The sequence below is a fragment of the Leuciscus leuciscus genome (assembly GCF_965113295.1).
Source record: "Leuciscus leuciscus genome assembly, chromosome: 4".
Classification (NCBI taxonomy): domain Eukaryota; kingdom Metazoa; phylum Chordata; class Actinopteri; order Cypriniformes; family Leuciscidae; genus Leuciscus; species Leuciscus leuciscus.
The window spans coordinates 21,418,505-21,441,268 of record NC_138728.1 but is presented as its reverse complement, the minus strand read 5'-3'; the positions used below and the strand labels follow the sequence as shown (position 1 = coordinate 21,441,268).

Sequence of the window (22,764 nt, the reverse complement as noted above, 5' to 3'; positions counted from 1 at the left end):
TTTGTATGAATTGTTTTGAGAATGCACATCTTTTGCAAATATTAAGGATGATTTGAGAAATGCACTAAAGCGACTGAGAAAAACTGTAATAAAAAAAAGAAACAAAAGGAAACTGTTTCTACAATTCATTTTTAAATTTAATTTTGGTATCAAATTGTCATACACATCTAATGTTAAAGTCATTGTTAAAATATTGTTTGACAGGCCTACAGAAATATTGATCAATAGACAGACATTCAGACAGACATAGATAGATAGATAGATAGATAGATAGATAGATAGATAGATAGATAGATAGATAGATAGAACATAATGTCTACATTTTTGGTAGTATTTATTTTATTCACAGGTAGATTTTTTGTATGTTGATTGTTGACATACTTGACAGAGTCAAGTCTCATTCACATACTGTATAATTCAACTGTATGTTTACAAAAAAACAAAAACAAAAAACAAAAACCTCCCATATGTGTAAAAACATTACATAGCATACAGGCAAGGAGATATACAAACAAGTAAAAGTTCATTGTTTTTGTTCTCCAGTAGTTTCATAAAATGCAGTAATTTTGTAGTCTGCACCTCATTACAAGTATATCCAGAGGCCTCTTTGTGTTTTTCCTAACCTAGTGATTTTATCCCCCCACAATCCTGTTCTTCAGCCTAGGTCAGCATAGGTAATAATGTCATAGGCGATAATGGAATATCAAAAAAGTATTACATTTTTGGGACGGTAAAATCAAAACTTTGAATGATAATTGTGTACAAATATAAGCACACCCTAGTGCAAATTTAAGGTTGACAGCCTGTTCAAATTCATGTTCTTTAAAAACGCAATGGTGGTTGTGCACAACAAAGTTGCTTGAGATTAGCGAAGCAAAGAAAATGTACCTTATATTCAATAAACATTTCCAACCAACTAGGGTTTAAAAAAAAAGAAGCAGTTTTTTAGTATTTGAATAAAAAAGTTTTAAAATGTCTATATTGTATTTGATATTAAAATAAACACAAAGATAAACATCACAGCTGTTAAGACAAACTTCACAGTATATCAGCCTAAATGAAGAGAGACATATGTGCAAAACATTTCATAACAACTAAATTATACTACTTGACAGTGGAACTGAGAAACAAATATTGAACATGATGTTGAGCTGGTTTAGTCTGGTCACCCAGGATCACACATTCTCTAGCTGTTTGTCAGCTAGACACAACATAACCACATCCTGAGTCCTGTATCCTCAGTGTGTGTATCCAGCATATTGTATTTGTTCAGAAAACCAGAAACCTGCTTTCTTAAACCCAGAGCTCCCCAGCTGACTCAGACAATGACCTATAGATAGTCATGCTTCATTTTCTCTTTCGAGCTCCTTCAATGGTTGATTGCGTAAAAGCTGGTTTTGTAAATTACCTACATGATTTTACATTTAACTAAATTTATAGTTTTTAACTTAAACTAACTTCAACTTTAACTACAATAAAAAAAGTTTGACCACTATTTACCTATTTATCCTGTTATCACAGGACACGTTTTTGTTTTCGTATATGGAGGGAAGTTGTTTAGGTTAAAATATCAATAAAAAAAGAAACAATATAGCATTACCTAAATAATAACTAGCTGAAAGAAAGGAAAGAAAACATACATCTTTTGAGACTTTCTGTTTACCAACATAATTTATACAGCTGAATTATTGGGTAATTGGTTCAATAAAGTGCTGAAAAGGTATAACAAAAATAATTAAGAAAAGAAAAAAAACGTTTTGCGTTTGTTGCCTACAAAACGCAAAACAAAAAAAGTTAAAAAAATAAACAAACAACAAAAAACAAACAAAGCAAACGCAAAAATAAAACAAAACAAAAAAGAACAAAGTAAAACAAAACTAAATAATAAATAATAAAAAAACAAAAACAAAAGGGAACAGTTTCTACAATTCCTATTAAACTTCCATTTCAGTATCGAATTGTCATGTGTACACATAAAATGTTAAAATCGTCGCAAAAAACTTTAAAAATACCAAAACGAACGTCAAGCATCTCCACGTTTCTTTTACTCCTCATTCTTGTTTTCCGCCGTCTTTAGGACCGAATCTTCGCCCAAGATCTTACACAGTTCATTCAGTCTGAGCTGCATCTTCGGTATACCTGCGAGCTGAGACTCTAAGCGCTGTTTTTCCTCCGTCAGCGAGAGCCGTGTGGCTGTATCTAACTGTTCGAACCGCCAGCCACCCTCCCCGTCAAACTGCAGCAGGTGTGTGTGGTATTTCCTGTGGATGGACATTTGAAGAAATCCAATATATAGTTTATGTATGTACAATGCATCCCATGCACTTTTTGCTATACTAACTAGTAAAACATTCCCTCGAGGACAACGATTGCAAACAAATTCCCTGCTAATTAATGTTTCTTCAATAAATACTTGCATTCAAATAAATAAATACTACTGTACTTTCAGATAAAGATGTCACTTTGCATTCATTAAGAACATTAAAAATCATGTTGTATTATACTGACTCCTAAAGACATTTTGGCTATGTTCACACTCTCCATTTTTTGGATTGACAGCCATTTGCTTTCAGGTGTGAGTCTTGAAATGTCCAGTTCAAACTGAAAATGTGCTGGAGTGAGTTTGGTTATAGAATGTGGTGTCACTCCCATAAATAACTGAACTGTGTGTAAACGTAAACATATTAAGGATAACAAACAGGACTGACGTATTCTGCTGCTGTGTGAAGAGCTTTTAAAGTTTTATGTGTCTTACCATAGAGAGGGTCTGTGAGTGATGGACAGCAAGGAAATACCAGCATCCTTTGCAGCCTGAAATATTTTACCCTCTACATCAATGCTGACAGCGCTGGTGCATTCATCCAGTAGAGCATACTTGGGCCTGAAAAACAGGTATCAATTATATTGAAGAAAACAAATCAACAAAATTACAAAAATATGTGTATATGTGTATGAAAATAATATGTGCAATGACATCTTACTTATGGTAAAACATGCGTGCCATTCCCATACGCTGCTTCTCGCCTCCAGAAAGAACATCTTTCCAGTCCATCTCTGCATCCCATCCTGCAACCAGACACAAGAGTAAACTACCTCCAAAACATACTTTCTATTAGACTAGAACAGATTTTTGTTGGCCTTTCAAAATAACTATGATGAAATGTCTTTTTTTTTTTTTACTGGTGGAAAGCTTATTATACAGCTCACAATAATTCTTTCATGGATAAAAAGGAGATTGTAATGGCGAAACACTGGAGTAATGCAAGGTGGGAATTACATGTACAAACCTCCTTCGCGGGTAACTATGTGGTTTAAATTGACAATGTCCAGAATGACTTCCAAGTCCTTGTCTCTGTAACCCTTGTCATGCATGTCATCCAGAGAGTCGGGGTAGATGACCTGGTCTAGTAATGTCCCAACGGACATGTATGGTCTGGAGAGATGGATAAAACATGTTTACTGATATTATGTCAGGAAGACTGAAGTTTTTAAGGTTGTGTGGTATTACATGTGTGGCAGATTGATTGATTGAATATTTACAATATTTACATATCTAAATAGCTAGATAACTAGATAGATAGACAGATGGACAGATAGATAGATTTATAGACAGATAGATAAATAGCTAGCTAACTAGTTAGATATAGATAGATAGATAGATAGATAGATAGATAGGTAGAGCCAGATAGACAGACAGACAGACAGACAGATAGAGCCAGATAGATAGACAGACAGACAGACAGACAGACAGCCAGACAGACAGACAGACAGACAGACAGACAGAGCCAGATAGATAGGTAGAGCCAGATAGACAGCCAGACAGACAGACAGACAGACAGAGCCAGATAGACAGACAGACAGACAGACAGAGCCAGATAGACAGCCAGACAGATAGACAGATAGATAGATGGATAGATAGATGGATAGAGCCAGATAGACAGATAGATAGATAGATAGATAGATAGATAGATAGATAGGTAGGTAGAGCCAGATAGACAGCCAGACAGCAAGCCAGACAGACAGACAGCAAGCCAGACAGACAGACAGACAGACAGACAGAGCCAGATAGACAGATAGATAGGTAGAGCCAGATAGACAGCCAGACAGACAGCCAGCCAGACAGACAGACAGACAGACAGACAGAGCCAGATGGACAGCCAGACAGATAGATAGATGGATAGATAGATGGATAGAGCCAGATAGACAGCCAGACAGATAGATAGATATAGGTAGGTAGAGCCAGATAGACAGCCAGACAGATAGATAGGTAGGTAGAGCCAAATAGACAGCCAGACAGCCAGCCAGCCAGACAGATAGATAGATAGAGCCAGACAGACAGCCAGACAGACAGATAGATAGATGGAGCCAGACAGACAGCCAGACAGATAGATAGATTAGATAGATCAAAAGTGAGTACACCCTAAGTGAAAATGTCCAAATTGGGCCCAAAGTGTCGATATTTTTCCAGCACTGCCTTAACCCTCCTTGGCATGGAGTTCACCAGAGCTTCACAGGTTGCCACTGGAGTCCTCTTCCACGACATCAAGGAGCTGGTGGATGTTAGAGACCTTGCGCTCCTCCACCTTCCATTTGAGGACGCCCCACAGGTGCTCAATAGGGTTCAGGTCTGGAGACATGCTTGGCCACTCCATCACCTTCAACCTCAGCTTCTTTAGCAAGGCAGTGCTCGAAGGTGTGTTTGGGGTTGTTATCATGTTGGAATCCTGTCCTGCGGCCCACTTTCCGAAGGGAGGGGGATCATGCTCTGCTTCAGTACGTCACGGTACATGTTGGCATTCATGTTTCCCTCAATGATCTGTAGCACCCCAGTGCTGGCAGCACTCATGCAGACCCAGACCATGATGCTACCACCACCATGCTCGACTGTAGGTAAGACACACTTGTCTTTGTACTTCTCACCTGGTTGCCGCCACACACGCTTGACACTATCTGAACCAAAAAAGTTTATCTTGGTCTCATTAGACCACAGGACAAGTTTCCAGTAATCCATGTCCTTAGTCTACTTGTCTTCAGCAAACTGTTTGCGTGCTACATCATTTTTAGAAGAGGCTTCCTTCTGGGACGACGGCCATGCAGAACAATTTGATGAAGTGTGCGGCGTATGCTCTGAGCACTGACAGGTTAACTCCCCACCCCTTCAACCTCCGCAGAAATGCTGGCAGCACTCATATGTCTATTTTGCAAAGCCAACCTCTGGATCTGATGCTGAGCACGTGCGCTCAACTTCTTTGGTCGACCATGGCGAGGCCTGTTCTGAGTGGAACCTGTCCTGTTAAACCGCTGTACGGTCTTGGCCACCGTGCTGCAGCTCAGTTTCAGGGTGTTGGCAATCTTCTTATAGCCTAGGCCATCTTTATGTAGAGCAACAATTCTTTTTTTCAGCTCCTCAGAGAGTTCTTTGACATGAGGTGCCATTTACAAAAATGTGAGGGGTGTAGGGCTGTAACGATATGCGATATGAAACCATGAAACCGATCAGATCCACGAACCCGTGTCGCGGTGTGAGAAGGCAGAATCGCGACACACCCCTTCCAACTCCCCGTCCAGATCCAATGCTACCACATCTTTAAATTACTATTAGTATTATTTGAAGTTAACATTATAAAATACGTAGACCTACACCACAAAATTAGTTGAGGATAAATTCTTAAAAATTGGGCAATTCCAGCGTTATGGATGTGACATTTGCAGTCAAAATCTGAAATACAAATTCTCAGAAAATAGATTTAATACCAATATATTGATGAAAAGTCTGTTTATATATCCATACTCCCTTAATAAAGGAGTCCAGACATTAGAAAAAATATCAATCTACACATGCGTTTTATATTTAATATGAGGGAAATACACATTTAATATGAGGGACGTGACACAAAAAATCTTTAACTTTTAGGTGGCAATTCTGTGAATTACACTGCGCAAACAAAACGTAATACTCCCAACCAGATGAAGAAGGGTTGGCTCTCCACAGAACATAAAATATTCATTTAATTAAAATTTTCGTGTTCGCATTTATGAGGACAATGTTACGGACGTGACAGTTCACCGTTACGGACGTGACCGCTCAAAGCGGCACTAAAAGACTGCTTTAAAACTTTCACAGAGACCTCAAACAGAAAGCACAAAGCACCTTTCTTTAAAGTGAATTTTGTTTTGTAATTGTATCTTAATTTTAATCAATGTTTCATCAACCAATGGATTTAATAAATAATAAGTAAATATAGCAGACAATAGATAATCAGGACACGGAGGCGCCGGCGCGTGAACTGGAGCTCGTCTCATAAATGAACCGAAACTCAGCGTATAAGGTAGCCTTACTCTCCACACAGACCTGAGAAATATATCTATTGAAAATAAGTTGTTTATTTGTTTAATGTTTACTTACTTGATTTGTGGTTTACAGCACAGACAGTAAGCCTCAGTTCCCTCAGTGTGAAACAGTAGCCATTTAATTTACTTTGTAAATGTAAGAGAACTTGATTGAAGAAGAATTTTCAACATGCGAGTTTAGTTCTGTTTGTTTTTCAACAGTATTTTGTTAAAAAGAAAACAGAAGTGTTATAGCTTTGGCTATTTATTTATTTTACTTAGGTATATTGTTAATAATTTGCATAGTTAATATTGTTCTTTGGTGTAATGTTATTTTTAAAAAATTATATTAATTCCCCCCTCAAAATCTATCTTTTTTTTCTCTCCTCCAAAAAGAATCAAGGTTTGTATCGAATCGTGTGTCAAAAATTGTGATACGAACCGAATCGTGGTTTTGGTGTATCGTGACAGCCCTAGAGGGGTGTACTCACTTTTGTGAGATACTGTATATACCGTAGGTAGCTAGGTAGAGCCAGACAGACAGCCAGCCAGCCAGCCAGATAGATAGATAGATAGATAGATAGATAGATAGATCTCCCCTCGACCTGTATATAAAATATTAACCGCTGCGCTTGCACCTGCAGTCCTCGGTAAATATTTCACTATTGAGGACTCTGGTTTCTATCACTCAGCAGTTCACAAAGCTTTAGTTACACTGTCTCTGACTCTGGTTACAGCAGTCAAATCCTTACGGTGCAACGTCTGCAAGATGGAACAGAGATGAAGGACAGTAGCTCTGTTCTGAAACTACAGTAAGTGAGCTATTTACCTTAATGTGCCTTAAGGGCCAATGGGAGTGGAATGTTAGTAAATCACTTTGCGTGATTCATTTATACAATAAGATCAGCTGCAAAAATCCACGCCTTTTCAGCACTAATTTTTCGCTGCGTGTCTTCAGTAAATCTAGCCCTAGGTTTTATAAAAGTGCCTGTGCAGTATTGTGCAATGTGAATGCTGGTGTGTAATACTGCTGATTCTGAAGAGGTGTGTGTGTGATACCATGGGTAAGTGTTGTTCGTACCTCTGTGGGATGTAGAACATGTGCTCAGGAGAGGGTTTATGCAGTAGTCCGCCGTACACAGGCCACAGGCCACTGAGGATCCGGAACAAAGAACTCTTCCCACATCCGTTTGGCCCCGTGATTAGCAAATGCATCCCTTCCTCTACCTGCACACATATCCAGTCACAGGAAACCGAGTACAGTTCACATGGTTAAGTAAGAGGTGTATAACTTAGAGCAAGCTACTTAGATAGCTAGACAAACACAAAATAAATAATTTTAGTTTGAGCTCATGTGTGAACTCAATTCGTACAATTGTAACTAAAGCAATTCAAAAAGAAAGTGTGGTGGGGTGAATCATATATATAACAATATATATAATACTTAAAGCGGTGATTGATTATGATTAAACTTTTTTAACTTTAGTTAGTGTGTAATGTTGCTGTTTGAGCATAAACAACATCTGCAAAGTTACAACGCTCAAAGTTCAAAGCAAAGGGAGATATTTTATTTTAAAGAAATTGCTTTTTAAGAACTTCAACAAACGGCTGGAAGGGACTACACAACATTCATCCCGGGTTAGTGACATCACTAACCCTAAAATTTACATAAACCCCGCCCCCGGAATGCGATTTATAGATTATCAAGACAGAATATGCCAATCAATGACTAGAAGAGAACTACACATAAGCTACATAAATTCACCAACTAACCATTCAGAAAAGTTGTCATCCATCATTGTCTGACTCCAGTTTGAACATAAAAGGCTAAAAGTTTGTGAAATTTTCAGTGCATGTCTGTGTGAGTGCAAGCTGTTGAAGCTCCGCCCTCTGTGTCAGGAGCAGCAGCTCATTTACATTTAAAGGAACAGACACAAAACGGTGCGTTTTTGCTCACCCTCAAAAAGTGACAATTTTAACATGCTATATAAAAATATCTGTGGGGTATTTTGAGCTAAAACTTCAAAGACTTATTTTACATCTTGTGAAAAGGGCATTATACCTCCCCTTTAACATTGATTTGATTTAATTGTATGTTTGTATATTTGGAACTTGATGGACACATACCCTAAGATATGATTAATAATAACAAATGAATTAAGTTGGCATCAATGTAAACACAGCTTCAAATTAAAAAACAAAACTAATACTATAAATAAATTGGATATTTATGACATCAGTTTAATTCTGTATTAATTCTGTATCGTCACATTGCTTGGCAACCACAATCAACTAAACTAAACTTCACTTTGCACAACGCCAAACATTCCCATAACCTTGTCTTGACATGTTCAAGACACTTCATTTTTCTGAGTTGCATGTGCAAATATGAAACTATGATTTCTTGCCCACTAATAAAACCAGAAGCACATCTACGGTGTCATTGTACTGTGTAAAGTTGATAGTAAATGGAATATTTGTGCCCAGATGTGTAGTATTAAAAGTAATTGATATAGATGTTTATTCTTGTTTATCTTACCTTGAAGTTCAAGCAGGACACGACCACATCTCCATTAGGAGTGATTATAGGCACATTTTCACAGACTATACCTTTATCCACATCAATCACTTTGCCTGCAAAAACAGTAGAAAATATAAGACAACGTTTTAGAATATTCAGAGGAATAAAATCTCACATTAGAAAGTTGTAATTTATTCTGTACTTTTTTTTTTCTCATGATTACTATTTTATAGATTTGGTCTATTTTAAACCTATATGATTTTATTTCTTCTGTGGAACACAAAAGAAGATATTTTGAAGAATGTTTGAAGAACCATTGACTCTCATTGTATGAAAAAACAAACAAACACTGAGACATTTCTCAAACCCTCTTTTATGTTCCACAGAAGAAAGAGTTTAAACATAAGGGTGAGTAAATGATGAGCAGAGCTGCCCTTTATTCACTAGACCTTTGATTTCCAGAGGCCCGTCGATGTGCATCTCAGGTCGGTTCCCGCTTGTTATCTCCCCTGCAGTCGAGGTGGCAGATGAACGTTTGTATATTCCCCTCTGGACTTCATCAAATACCAAAAACATGTTGTGCACACGTGCCGTATAGCCTGCTAACTCGGTGACCTAAAGCACACAGAACAAATGTATGTGATTAGAGTGATAGTGAGCCATTTAGAGGTTGGGGTGACTCAACATCAGATAGCATTGCTCAACTGCTGTTTGTCAGATCCAAAGTAGGTGACCGGGTATTTAGGCCACTTATGTAAAACAAGCGCACTGAAATTTCTGCATCTTATCATCAATAATGCTAATCAGCCTTCATTAAACCCATTGTGTGAAGTTTAAGATCAATCTCTTTGGCACAGTATTGGCCTGAAAGCTTAATCTGATCCAAAGCACGTGTTAGGAAGTGTTTAGCTAGTGTTTTCCCTTGTTTAGGCAGACACACCACATCCCAAGAGCCTCGGCAAGAAGCATTGTGCTTTCCTTTGGGAACTCAATGGAGTCAACAAGAAAGATTTTTGCCTGAGTTGTTAACTTACCTTTTAAAGGGTTTAGGAATCTAGAAGTGATTTCCATTGGTAGCTTGATGTGCTCTGCTATATGAAAATTAACAGTATTTGCTAATCCAAACATTACTATTTCTCATACTAAGTTGTGATGTAACGGAAGTAGTGACAGATCTTTTCTTCTGTATTGAGACATACATTCGAACGAAACAGATTTTTATGAGGCAAAAAAAAAAAAAAAGTGGTTCTATTCATCTGTTGTTGTTGAAGCAGATCTTAATGCAAACGTGAAGTCAATTGTAAGAAAGGGGCAGGTTTACGTGGACAAAATGATTGGAGAATTATTGAGATTCTGAAGATGAAGATTATTATTAAAGACTGTCTATTTTGTACTCCTTGTCTTAGTGCACCGACCGTGACAGCAATAGTATAGCAATGGCCTAAAAGCATTAGCCTGGGTCCGCCCTCCTACGTTCATCCGCTCAATTTTAATTTTACGTCAGTACTATGTCTGGGTTTGCAGTATATTCTTGGTTTTTCTCCGGCCAATTTTTTAGCGGTCCAATCAGCGACCTGAGGGAGTGGCTGAGAACGATGTCGTTGAGGTCGTGAGCTAGTTTGAGTTGTAGGGTGACGTCACGACCAAACGTTAGCGATTGGTTATGGCCGATCAAGAGTGGTTCTGGGCAGATCCAGTAGTTTTAAACTTCAACAGAGTACCCGCCTTCAAGGAAGTTAACGCTTGTCAATGGAGAGTGGCCAGACTCTCTGTACAAATGAAATGTACGAGAGTCTGGTAGGACCAGGCTATAAAAGCATAGCAACATGATAAAAACCACATACTGTAGGTACGACCTGACAACATGACAGCTGGTTTTACACTAGCAAGCACTTCTCACATTTACATTTCTTGAGAAAATGTAAATTATTAACAAATCACACGTAGGGCTAGCTGACACTTATAATTAGAACAGAACATGTTATTTAAAAGGTCTGAAATAGCATGATGCTGTGCTTTATAGTGTCTATCGTTGTAATGGACACATGCAGCATCTGTGAAGCGGGTCTGACTGATGCTCTCTGTTCAACAGATGGTGGATTAAGTTGCCCAGCAGGCTTAGTCAACAGAGTGGCAGCTGATACCAACACTGATCACTAGCCTATAGCAAAGATTCCCAGCTTTCACTGCTGCGTGACATCACATCCTTTGTGGTTTCAGTTCCTAAAGGCCCTTGCTGTTGCACTGCTATACAATAAAAGAATAAATTTAAAAAAGTGTGTGTGTGTGTAAAATAATAATTTCTTATTTCTTTCTTTTGATTTTGTGATGAAATATGACTCTGACATGGTCCTTTGTGTTAATATCAAGAACATCCATGTTGTTTATAATGATTAATGGCTGTAAAAATAAATGCAAGTGAACAAAAGGAACATGTTAAATTTTTTACCTCTTTATAAGAAGACATGATCCTTTCAATGGCATCGGCCCCTGAGGCCAGTAGATTGCGTGCTGTTGTGAAGGCCTCTGTTCTTTCACTCACCAACACTTGCGTCTGACCATCCGCCAGCTCTTCAAGAGACAAATGGATTTGAAAAATGACATCTTTGAGCAAATGCGATGTGCTACAGCAATGCAATATATATATATATATATATATATATATATATATAAAATAAATAAATAAAAACATGTACAGTATATATCACAGTAATTGCAATGAGATTACATACTATATACTGTAGAACTGCATAAACTGGACTTCCACTTTACCGTTGTCAGCAAAGCCAGTTGCAGTGATGATGGGCACTGCGACCATAACCAGACCACATCCACTCCAGACGTACTTCATGAGGAACTGCTCGATCATGATGTACCACAGACGTTTTGATAGGATGAGGTTCATCTGCTCCGCCAGGGCACTGTAACACTTCTGCAGCTGCCTCATCTCCACCTGCCACATGATAACACCAAAAGATATTTAATCTAATCAAGGCTTTCAAAAAGATTTTGTCAAACTAACATTCTATGTGTCTTGACAAGCATTTTTATAGATAAAACATACATATATATATATATAAACTAGGCTATATGAATTTCTGAATTTGTCAATTAACTTTAATTCTACTTCACTGTAAAAAGTGATGTTGACTGAAGTTAAAAAAGTTAGGAAACCCGTTGCCTTAAAATTAAGTACATAAACCTCATGCGTAATTGGAAAAAATTAAGTTGTGTGGAATTGTCAAGTTCACATAACTTATTTTTTTCAATTATGCATTAAGTTTATTTACATAATTTTAAGGCAATGGATTTTTTTTACTTTTATTTTTTTGAATTAAGTCAATAGATCACTTTTTACCATGTCCCTAATCCGAGTACCTCAATTTTTCATTTAAACTCAGGAAATGAATTGGAATTTAAAAATGGATCCAGTTCTGGATAAGCTCATTTCCAGCACTTAAAAAAAAATGTTTTAGTAAATCACAATTATGAAATAAAACTCATTACATAAAAAGCTGAAGTAAAACCTAAGTTGACCTAAAAAGTAAACTACACATATGAATGATGCATTTCCTCATCTTATGTATTCAGGCACATGTGTGCAGTGTTTCTGACACGGCCCCTATAACAGTAGGCCTAACCTATAATAACTTAATAGGTAATCACATTTGCACTATATATGATTGATGCATTTCCTCGCCTAATACCCTTCCAAAAGAGCAATTATATGCTATTTTAATATGCATTATGCATTTCCTCACCGTGTGTCCCCTATAGAAGGCGATCTCCTCTGCATTGGCTATGATTCTGGAGTGCACATATCTTAGGTAGCCCTTCCTGTGCGCCTCCTCCGCCACCAGTTTACCGAACTTTGGCGAGCAGGCGCGCAGAACCTTGGCCGTGGCGAACACCACCAGACCCGCTAACAGAGTCGGTCCGGTTGCGTTCGCACCTCGAGATCGCGCGGTCTGTATCAAAGTATATGAAGTCAGTATCACGTCCAAAATGGGTTTGGTGAGGTTTGAGTACAAATGCGCAATGGACTGCGAGAACATCATCACATCCTCGGTCAGAGACTGGTCCGGGTTCGCCAGCCTCCCGTCCATGTTACTGACCTTATAATAGGTTTGATTGGTGAAATATGTTTTATATGCATGATCTACCAAGCGCGTGCGGAACGCGAGCGCGAGCTTGCACTCCAGATAACGGATCGCGCTGTTGACGAATGTGGCCGGGATGGCGATCAGAAGCCATTTCATCAGTTTGATCATGAAGCTCCGCGGCTCCTTCTCTACGATCGTTTTCACTATTTTACCATCCAAACCTGCCACGTAAATAGACAGAAACGTCCGTGAAACGAGAGCTACTGAATGTAAACATAGTAAACCCAGTTCTTTGGTTACAAACCTCGGGAATACGATTTTAACCAGATCAAGAATCTGCTTGAAGAATTCCGCATTGATACCGGGTGATTTACTAAGCCCAGACACAGTCTCTGGTGTAGCTTTATGAACAGGTATCAATCCATTCTCGTGTCCTGGTGCAGATGTGCTGTTCTTGGTTGTTTTCCGTTGATTTATTTGTTTGCAGATGATGGGGTAAAGCGTTTTCGCCCCGTATACGGCGGCCGCCAGGAACACCGCTCTTTTCGCCGCAGTGCTCTGATTCCATTTCACTTTTGATGCCGCATGTAGGATGTTGCTCATTTTTTATCCTGCTTTTACAAAAATAAGTAGTCTGCAATCTTCAGTTTGATCCGAGTTACATCCATATGGTCATTCAATGCCTTAAATAGAGAATATATACATACAATTCATTGCACCGTAAGGCTAAAACAGCACCGCTAGTTAGATGCTTCCGTCATTTGGGTTTTCCTCATTGGTCACGCCCCCACTCCACGCTGATTGGCTGCCGCACTTGACGTATGTAAATATAACGGAATGGTCTGATCTATCCAATATATCTTAAACGAACAATTATTTGCTAAAAAGTTAGTCATTTGAAATAAAAGTAAAACATTGGAAATTCTGAATTTATTTATGAGGTTATTTTGAAAACCCCTTGTATTAGTATGGTGCTTTTTTGGATGTCTTGGTACAGCTATCTGTAAAAATGTTATGATGTGATAAGCGTTCAATACAAAAATTAAATAAATCTTTACAAAAGTATAATAGTTTTTAAATGCCTCAATTTTTGTTTTGAATGTTTTTATTATTGTCATCCAGTGTTGTATGATTTCCTTGTTATTGTCAGTTTATTTTTAGAGAGAGGCATCTCAATAATATTATTAGTGATACAATCTTAAGATCTCAATCTCAAACGACATTTTCACGCCACACACAGTCTTGCTGCATTGTTTTCTAGTCCTCAAGTAAATATTAAATATAGACCATAGACTGATATAGACCTTATGCGCCAGAGAAACGAGGGCGCCGCCATCTTTAGAATATTGTCTTTTAACTTCCGTTTTTGCGGTCGCTCTGTACATTTCTATGGCATTGCTGTCCAGGAGTAATTAGCTTTTGAAGTGGATTTACTTAATGTAAAGTTAACGAAAGTTATCATGAGAACTGTGATGTTTAAAGCAGATGACTTAACAAATGTCAGTCGACCGGGAAGATTTTAAAACGAGCCGTTTATTAATATAAACACGCAGAATCGCTGTGAAAATACAGACCGGAAGTCAAAAGACAATGAGCGCAGCGCTGAAAAGGGGCGGGGCTACATAAGGTCGCATTTTTCATCGCTACTGTTGAGATGTCACTCACATTCAGTTTTTGTGAAGTTCTCGCGCGCACAGAGTGAGTACATTCGCGCCGTTATCGCTTTCTGTTCAAATTAAGAAGATTATATCTTATCGGTTTCTGTTCTTGACATATGGCTAATACCAACATAAACTGGAAAGTTAACATTTTACGTTGTCAGTGTTTAGTTATCTGTAGAGAACGAGAGACAGAGGGAGAATTTATAACCGCCTCAGACTGACAGCAACATGAACTGGGTCGGAGGATCCCGGTCAGTGCTACTGCTAACGTTACCTTGATTAAACTTAATTACTGATTTTATATCATTCTTAACTATACAATTAAAATTTCTAAGATTTCAAAGCAAAGATGTTATCAAAATTAACGTACTTGGTATTAAGTAATTAAGTTTACAATTCATCTAATGACATCTAATCTTCACTAACCAGGAGCAGGTGTATGAAAAACAGAGAAGACACAATAAAACAGAGAGTGAGTACAATTAATCTCTTTAAACCACATATTTAAGACGTTTTAAACTTTAAAGTGACTAAACATTTATAAACTTTAAAGTGACTAAACATTTATAGTAGTGAACTATAACTTCCTTGTAAACAGGCCTACACAAATTTACTACATATATGGCTGGTTTCACAGACAAGGCTTAAGCCTAGTCCCAGACTAAAATGCATGTTTGAGCTGTTTTAACTGAAAGCAACTTTAACTGGCTTATCTTAAAATATGTCACCATTGTTTTGTCTCAAGGTGCACATCAGTAATGTGTTTTTCTTTTTTCTAAGACACATTTAAAAAAGCAACTTAAATGTCCAATTTGAACTAAGGCCTTATCCTGGCTTAATCTAAGCCATGTCTGTGAAACCGGGCCTTGGTTGGGATTAAACTAGGGTTAGAGGTAAATTTGCTGCAGAAAAAAATGGCTAGTCTTAGGTGGTCTTCCAGCCTGGTCATAGCTGGTTTAGCAGGATTGTTTTTACCACTTCTTTAGATGGTCAGGCTTGGAGATTAGCTGACGAACCAAGTAAAACCAGCTTAACACCAGCTTGGCCAGGCTGAGAGACATCTTAGACCAACTACATCCATCTTAAACAAGCTAAGACCAGCTAACCAGCTCTCTCTCTTTTTTTCCCCAGAGTTTAGTGTTTTATTTGATCTGAAAGCAATTCTCTGGTATTTCTTTGTTCCACCTCAAGGCGTTTTTTCAAAAGCAAAGGATGAAGAAAAAGTCAAATATTATGGACTCAACCAAAGGACAAAACTCTGGCAATATGGATCTGCTGACATTATTTATAGTCAACCAGATTGCGTCAAAGAAAGAGAAAACCGGTACAGTCATAGTGCACTTACAAATGAACACATAGCAAACATGCTTTTATATCCTTTTAATAAAGACATGTAAAAATCATGATATGTTTTGTTTTGCAGGCAAACCAAAAATAAACCCTTTGATTGGTGGAAAAATAACCAAAAAAGCTTTGAACAAACCCTTAGAGTTACCAATGAGCCCTTGCTCTCCTTCAAAACTGAACCTAGTCACCAGTCAGCCAAAGTACAGGTACGTTTTCAATAGGTTTGTTATTCAATCTATATTTCCAAATAATTTCATCTACAGATATTGGGTATTTGTTTCAACAGTGTAGACACATCTGGTTTCAAAATCAGAAAACACCGCCTTGCTGAAAAATTCAAGTTTAAGCCGGTAAGGACGACTAAAGTGGTCACTACCACAAAATAATTCACCTATATTCCATTAAACAGTCATTTACCTTATTATTAACTTGTCATTATCAAGATTTATAGTATTTTGTATATAAAAGTTCATTATCAAGGATTATATAAAGATCTGTTCTCCCATAGCTGTCTCCTGTGCTTGAATCTAACCTGTCCGATGCCAGTGGCTCAGAAAATCAACATCAACCATCCTCAACTTCAAATGGCTGCTCAGATCCAGTCCAACCCAAACCCACACCACATGTACCGTCCTCCCTGCCATCCAGGGAAAATCCTGACAATAATACTCATCAGGTCTATTGATATCAAGTCAACAGTTTGTGCAACACAACCTAGTAACACATTTTTTTACAGTGTATGTCTCTTTTCAGTATGTGTCATTCTCTCAACCAACAAAGGTGAATAATCCATGGACCGTTGCATCTAATGAAGCTCCTGAGCAAGATATGCCTCACAACAGTCCAGTAGTTGGAATTCAGTTTGAGAGCACATTACCAAAGTGGGTACTATGTTATTACTATATTCCCAACACAGTATGCCAGTAAGAGAATGAGAAAGTGCATATAACATGGAACTGTCATAATCTGTTGCAGCCCAGAGATGGAGGAGGATTCAGTGACCTCAGTTCTGTATCCACTGAGCAGTGAACAACCGGAGGAGCCACTGTTCATAGATTTCAAGGACGTAGATTGTAAAGGTGATAATATGGCTTCTAGCATATGTAGTTACAGGGAGATACTAGAATAAAAAACCTTCAGTGTATATATATATATGAGATACTTTTTAGCCATATGTGTGTGTGTATATATATATATATATATATATATATATATATATATATATATATATATATATATATATATATGTATGGCTAAAAAGTATCTCATGCGCCAAAATCAAAAAAGCACCAAAGCCCACACATAATGTTCTACAGGAAGGTGTTTAAAAAAAATAAAAAAATGCAGAGGCCATAAAAATGACACAAGTACTCAGTGTATACCCAAACAGTGCAAAGACAAAAACATTTCTATATTATATGATCAGCAGTGTCTAAGTAGTCCTAAGTACAAATTGCTCACATGATCTATTTTATGAAGCAATTATGGTAATACTATGAAACATTAACCATAACTCTTCTAGCACATTTGATTGAAATGTGATAAAAACTATTTTTGGTTACACTTTATTTTAAAGTGTCATTGTTACAGTGTAATTATATTTAAGTACTACTGAGTAATAATAATTAATTACATGTACTTACTATACGGTTAGGGTAGGATTAGAAGTTGGTTGAGGGTTAGTTGCATGTAATTAATTATGCATAATTAACTGTTATTGTTATGGTAAGTACATGTAACATTTGTAACAAAGACACTGTAAAATAAATTGTTACCCTATTTTTTAAGTCAAGCTTAAAGAAGCAAATATATCAACAAAAATATCAGAGACAAATGTTAAAGAAAAAAAAATCCTAATGAAAATCCTAATCTCCAAAACTATTGAGTTTATCCATGTGAACACACACACACACATAGTTCATAGGCATAGTTCTGCAAAAACTCAGAGACTTGCACATTGCACCTTTAAGAAATCATGTTCATTTCAAATACTTATATCACTGACAACAGTAGTCCGGCCAGGATATTGTCATTTAAAAGTGAAGTTGCAGCCCTCAACTGATGTTGATGTGGTCATGTTGTGTTTTGGCCTGATGCTCCATCCTCCACCTATCTACCAATCACGAAGTCAGTAGTGTTTTGGCATCCGGGTTGCCAGCTCTGCTCTAGTTACCACAGCTGCAGCTACAAACGTGACAGATAAAAAAGGTCTAACGTTACGAAACCTAAAATACCTCGTTATGAATCCGAAATACGTCGTGACAAAGTCCGAAATAAAACAAGGATTTGTATAGGAAAAAAACTTACTGTGTAGGACTCGTCGCTGTAGCAGCCTACGTTCCTGCTGGATCCTGCTTCCTATCTGGCAACCTCGAGTCAGGGGGGAGGGGGAGGGGATACACCGCTCTACAGTAATTTGAAAGTGATTGCAGTACCAGTTTTGGCCACAATTTTACATACGGTTCCTTTAAGTAAGTTCAGTGGTTTCATTTTTGTTTTAAACAAGTTATTAATTTAGTACATTTTTATATATGTATATGTGTATATATATGTATATGTGTATATATATATATATATATGAAGACTTCAGATGCAAAAGCCTCTAAATGCCATCTGAAATTTTCTTATAGAATGATCATTTTTATCAAGCTCGTATATTTAAGTTCAGTAATTTCACTTAAATGACAATTAATAGGTAATCTTCATTGCCATTTAAGTGAAATTATTGAATTTAAATATACGAGCTTGATAAAAATTATCATTCTATAAGAAAATTTCAGATGGCATTTAGAGGCTTTTGCATCTGAACTCTTCATATATATATATGTATATGTATATATATATATATATATATATATATATATATATATATATATATATATATAGCTGCTCTGGAGTAAACTGTGATGTCATCATCCAGCTCAGCTCAGTTCTTGTATAATAGTTTCAATGCAAGAAGATCAATATTATTGTTGAATATTAAATTAAATGTAAAATTAAATGTCCCTAACTAAGCAAGCCAAGCCAATGGCAACAAAGGTGGAAAAAGGTGACAGTGGCAAGGCAAATTGTAAAATATTATGCAATATTACATTTACTCTTTAAAGTCCAGAGTACAGTCAGTTGGTATTTTGATTCATTGCATATAATGTTCTTTATTATTCTCATTTCTTATAGTGCTTGCCTCAATTAGTTCTTATGACAGATCACAAAACATGTCCAATGATGAGCCCTTTTCAACACAGGTATGAATAAACAAGCTTGTACAAGTTTAGAAATGAAAACATGTTTATGAATATTTTCTATCTTTTACATAATTTCCAGCATATGGTTACTTCATTAATACATAGATTTGATTGGTTCATTTTAGAAATAAAGTAAGGGAAAGGGTGAAAAACTATAGTGACAGTTGCATTAGTCCTATCCAGTTGCATAGTGTCCTATTAGTCCTGCATTAGTAGGTAAATACTGCCTTCTTGTGGTTGAAAGCAACATAGAAATACAGTAAGTTATTTTTTATTTGTTTTTTCAGGAATTTGAAGGTACTGATTGCAACACATGTAAGTTTTATGGTTATTGTTATTATAGATGAATATATCATTTTAGTGCTCAGAACAATACGTTTAATTGTGTTTCAGCAGGTGCTGATGGTAGAAATGTCTTTGTGCACGGTTGTGAATCTCCAAAAGGAGTTTATTTCGGCCTAGATGACGTAAGACAAAAACTGTAGTGAAACTGTGAAATTCACCCATTCAATTATTTTTTTATGACCATTAAATTGTCTCTCGATGGACAGGAAGAAGAAATGGACCTGCGCCATGCTGAAGATCCTCTCATAGCAAAGCACTGTTGCTTATCTGTGAACAATTTGACAGCAACACATTTACAAGCTCCATCCTGCAATCAGGAGGCAACATTTTGCAGTGATTCTCAAAGTGAGGTAAAATCCAGAGTTTCAGAGAGACAAGTAAACTGTGGACAAAAACTCAATGAAAATCAGTTTGTTCCTTCTCATCTGCAGACAGAAGCACAAAGGTGTGACAGGGATCCTCCAATAACCTTGAATAAGGGGACACAAACAGAAGCTTTATCTAACTGTGATGTCTCAGTTCAGTGTTCACTTATTCATCACACCACATCTGTGTCTTTCCCCACCGCTGATCAGAAAACCAATGTCCTTACCACAAAGCAGCAGTCTTTTCATTTTAATCAGATTCTCAATCCAACTACACTTAGTTCTCCGAAAGATGGCCACAAAAGAACAGGAAATAGTCCCTCAGAGGCATCAGCAGCAAACCAGCAGGCACAGAGACATCCGAAATCACAAGCAGACTTCTCCCTCCGCAAACTTCGCAGTCAGAAGAGCACAGTAGGAGATATGACGTCAATTTTGAAACATCCTTTCTGCAAAGCCTCAGGTATAATAACTAATCCACTGTGAAACCTCACAACATTTTTTTTGTGAAAGTTTCCAGATGATTCTGATCAACATGGATGATTTTAAAGGAATAGTTCACCTAAAAATGAACATTCTGTCATTATTTTCACACCTTCATGTCTTTTCTGAAATGTTCACGCTGTTCTATTCAATACAAACAAGACAACAAAGTTTGATAAAAATTTGTGAATATATGACTCATGCATTATATTGCAAGTCTTCTGATGATGGATTCAAATGTATATATTACTTATATTTATCTTTTTTGAAAGTAATGAATACTTTTATTCAGCAAGGATGCATTACATTGATCAAAAGTTAAAATAAAGATATTAAGGGCCCTATTTTAAGCATCTAAGCACATGGTCTAAAGCGCACGGCACTTAGGACGTGTCCGAATCCACTTTTGCTAGTTTAACGATGAGAAAAATGGTCGGCGCTTCCGGCGCATGGTCTAAAAGGGTTTTCCCTATTAATGAGTAATGGGTGTGTTTTGGGCAATAAACCAATCAGAGTGTAATTTCCCATTCCCTTTAAAAGCCAGTTGCACTCGTGCCATGGCGGATTCGCTATTTACATGACGGAATTAACAAGTGGAAAGACTTCAGCGCTTCTCCAGAGAGCAAACGGATCTGCTCGTGTGCGAGGTTAAAGCGCGCAAGCAGACCATCTACGGGACAAGCCGGATTTCACCATATCTTTATGTACACAATATTTATCTTTAAGGGAGCTTTCACACTAGCACTTTTGGTGCGCACCCGGGTTCGAATGACGTCAGAGTTCGGTTCGTTTGGATGATGTGAACGCGGTCTTCCGAACTCTGGTGCGAACCATAATCGAGTCCGCTTAAAAAGGTTGGTCTGGGGTACGGTTCATGTGAACTCCAGTACAGTTCGCTGCTGATATGAATGCAATTGTTCCAAATCGCGTAAGTGAACCGCTATTGATGACGTATGATGTGGTTCGTGTGTGTGTGTGTGTGTTGACGCAATGTAAGCAGAGATTATTTCTGCTTGCCTCCGCAAAAATTGTCTTCGGTGGACAGCCCGTTGTCTTTGGAACGATTTTAGTACTTTTGCGGCAGACAGACGCAAGTGTGTTTCTGTATCTTTTCTTTGAAAACAAAACCAAAGGTTATAAAAAAAGAACAAATGTGAAGCGAGCAATTCTATCCATTTTGACGCCTTTTCATTCATAGCAGTTACCAAGCAACACGATTACGCGCCAGCTGCAGCTTGGCGCGTAATCGTATATTATATCCAAAAGCGTACCGCGGTTTGGATATAATATAATGTGAACACAGTCCATCGGGGGCAGGGGGAGGGGGGTGCAATCGAACTCGGGTTCATAACTGGCAATCGAACCAAGTATGAAAGCACCCTTACATTGTAATCCTTTTATTTTTAATATTTGGCTAGTTTGTGTGGTGCTGCGCATCCCTGTGTGTGTAATAAGCAGAGTGTACGTGCGTTGTGCACCCGCCTATAGGTGCATATTACTTATGCGCCCTTTAAATAAAAAAAAATAAAAATACTGCGGCATTGACTTTAGACCAGGTTTCAGTCATTGGCATAGACAACTATAAGCAACTATTTCAGTTGCCTCAAAATAGCAACGCGCCAACAATGCGCACACCCATGGGCGCAAATGCATTTGCTATTTAAACAAATGATAACTGCGTCAGGCTGAAACTAGCAGAACACACTTGCGTCTCGCCTGGCACTACATTGTGCCGGGTGTATGATAGGGCCCTTATAATGTAACAATAAATATTGTTCGTTTGATTGACTCAATGATTTCTGAAGGATCATGTGAAAATTCAGCTTTTGATCACAGGAATTGTAAAGTATACTAAATAGAAATATTAAAATAACATTTAGAATAAAAAATTACAGTTTTAATAAAAAAAAAGTAATAATACTTTACTAGTAAACACTACTAGTATTTTTGGTCAATAAATGCAACCATTAGAAACTGACCCCAACAGTATTGTATATCAGGACATGTAATTTACCCAGAATGAACTATTCCCATTTCATATTATGATTTTGAAGGTCGAATAGTACATTTTTTTAAATGTCTTTTGTTTACTCCAGAACAGAAAAAGGAGGAGATGGGGAAAGCTAGAGTGAAATTATCGAGGTGTGACAGCTCTCGTTTGGAAAGTGTGACGCGAAACCCTGTCAAGGATGTCAAGCATGCAGGAGAATCTGTGAAAGAGAAGAAAAATTCACGGCAGAGAAAGGTGTGAACTTGGTCTCCGAAGAGACAGAGAAACAAAAAGCTGCTGACATTCTGCTGACGTTAAAGCGCAGAAAGGATTAGACAGCAAAATTACATTTTGAAAAATCGATTGTTCAATTT

General features: G+C 37.5%; 3 protein-coding genes across 3 annotated transcripts in view; 1 reads left to right on the top strand and 2 right to left on the bottom strand.

Moving 5' to 3' along the window:
- Positions 1-22,764, bottom strand: part of LOC309497183 (E3 SUMO-protein ligase ZBED1-like) — a 164,328-nt gene that overhangs the window by 16,613 nt on the left and 124,951 nt on the right. The gene's annotated exons all lie outside the window — the stretch shown is intronic.
- abcd2 (ATP-binding cassette, sub-family D (ALD), member 2) lies at positions 318-13,743 on the bottom strand. Its single transcript, XM_082167396.1, has 10 exons — positions 12,613-13,743; positions 11,624-11,804; positions 11,301-11,422; positions 9,301-9,466; positions 8,870-8,964; positions 7,412-7,557; positions 3,288-3,433; positions 2,982-3,066; positions 2,756-2,881; positions 318-2,261 (listed from the first exon to the last, which is right to left on the bottom strand). Exons 1-10 carry the CDS (start codon positions 13,555-13,557, stop codon positions 2,045-2,047), a joined length of 2,229 nt encoding a protein of 742 aa, XP_082023522.1. The 5' UTR covers positions 13,558-13,743; the 3' UTR covers positions 318-2,044.
- Positions 5,772-22,676, top strand: redic1 (regulator of DNA class I crossover intermediates 1). The gene is made up of 14 exons (XM_082167420.1): positions 5,772-7,142; positions 15,045-15,087; positions 15,807-15,939; positions 16,039-16,168; positions 16,249-16,312; positions 16,471-16,638; positions 16,716-16,843; positions 16,938-17,041; positions 19,140-19,207; positions 19,495-19,522; positions 19,601-19,674; positions 19,759-19,902; positions 19,984-20,380; positions 22,497-22,676. Exons 1-14 carry the CDS (start codon positions 7,111-7,113, stop codon positions 22,649-22,651), a joined length of 1,668 nt encoding a protein of 555 aa, XP_082023546.1. The 5' UTR covers positions 5,772-7,110; the 3' UTR covers positions 22,652-22,676.

Bases quoted from the DNA above. Each gene is read 5' to 3' on its own strand.
- redic1 (XM_082167420.1), top strand. From the start codon at position 7,111: ATGAAGGACAGTAGCTCTGTTCTGAAACTACA. The intron at 16,639-16,715 runs GTCTATTGATAT...GTCTCTTTTCAG, and splicing joins CTGACAATAATACTCATCAG to TATGTGTCATTCTCTCAACC. The intron at 20,381-22,496 runs GTATAATAACTA...TGTTTACTCCAG, and splicing joins TCCTTTCTGCAAAGCCTCAG to AACAGAAAAAGGAGGAGATG.
- abcd2 (XM_082167396.1), bottom strand. From the start codon at position 13,557: ATGAGCAACATCCTACATGCGGCATCAAAAGTGAAATGGAATCAGAGC. The intron at 11,423-11,623 runs GTAAAGTGGAAG...TGTCTCTTGAAG, and splicing joins AACTGGCTTTGCTGACAACG to AGCTGGCGGATGGTCAGACG. The intron at 7,558-8,869 runs GTAAGATAAACA...ATATGTGTGCAG, and splicing joins TGTCCTGCTTGAACTTCAAG to GTAGAGGAAGGGATGCATTT.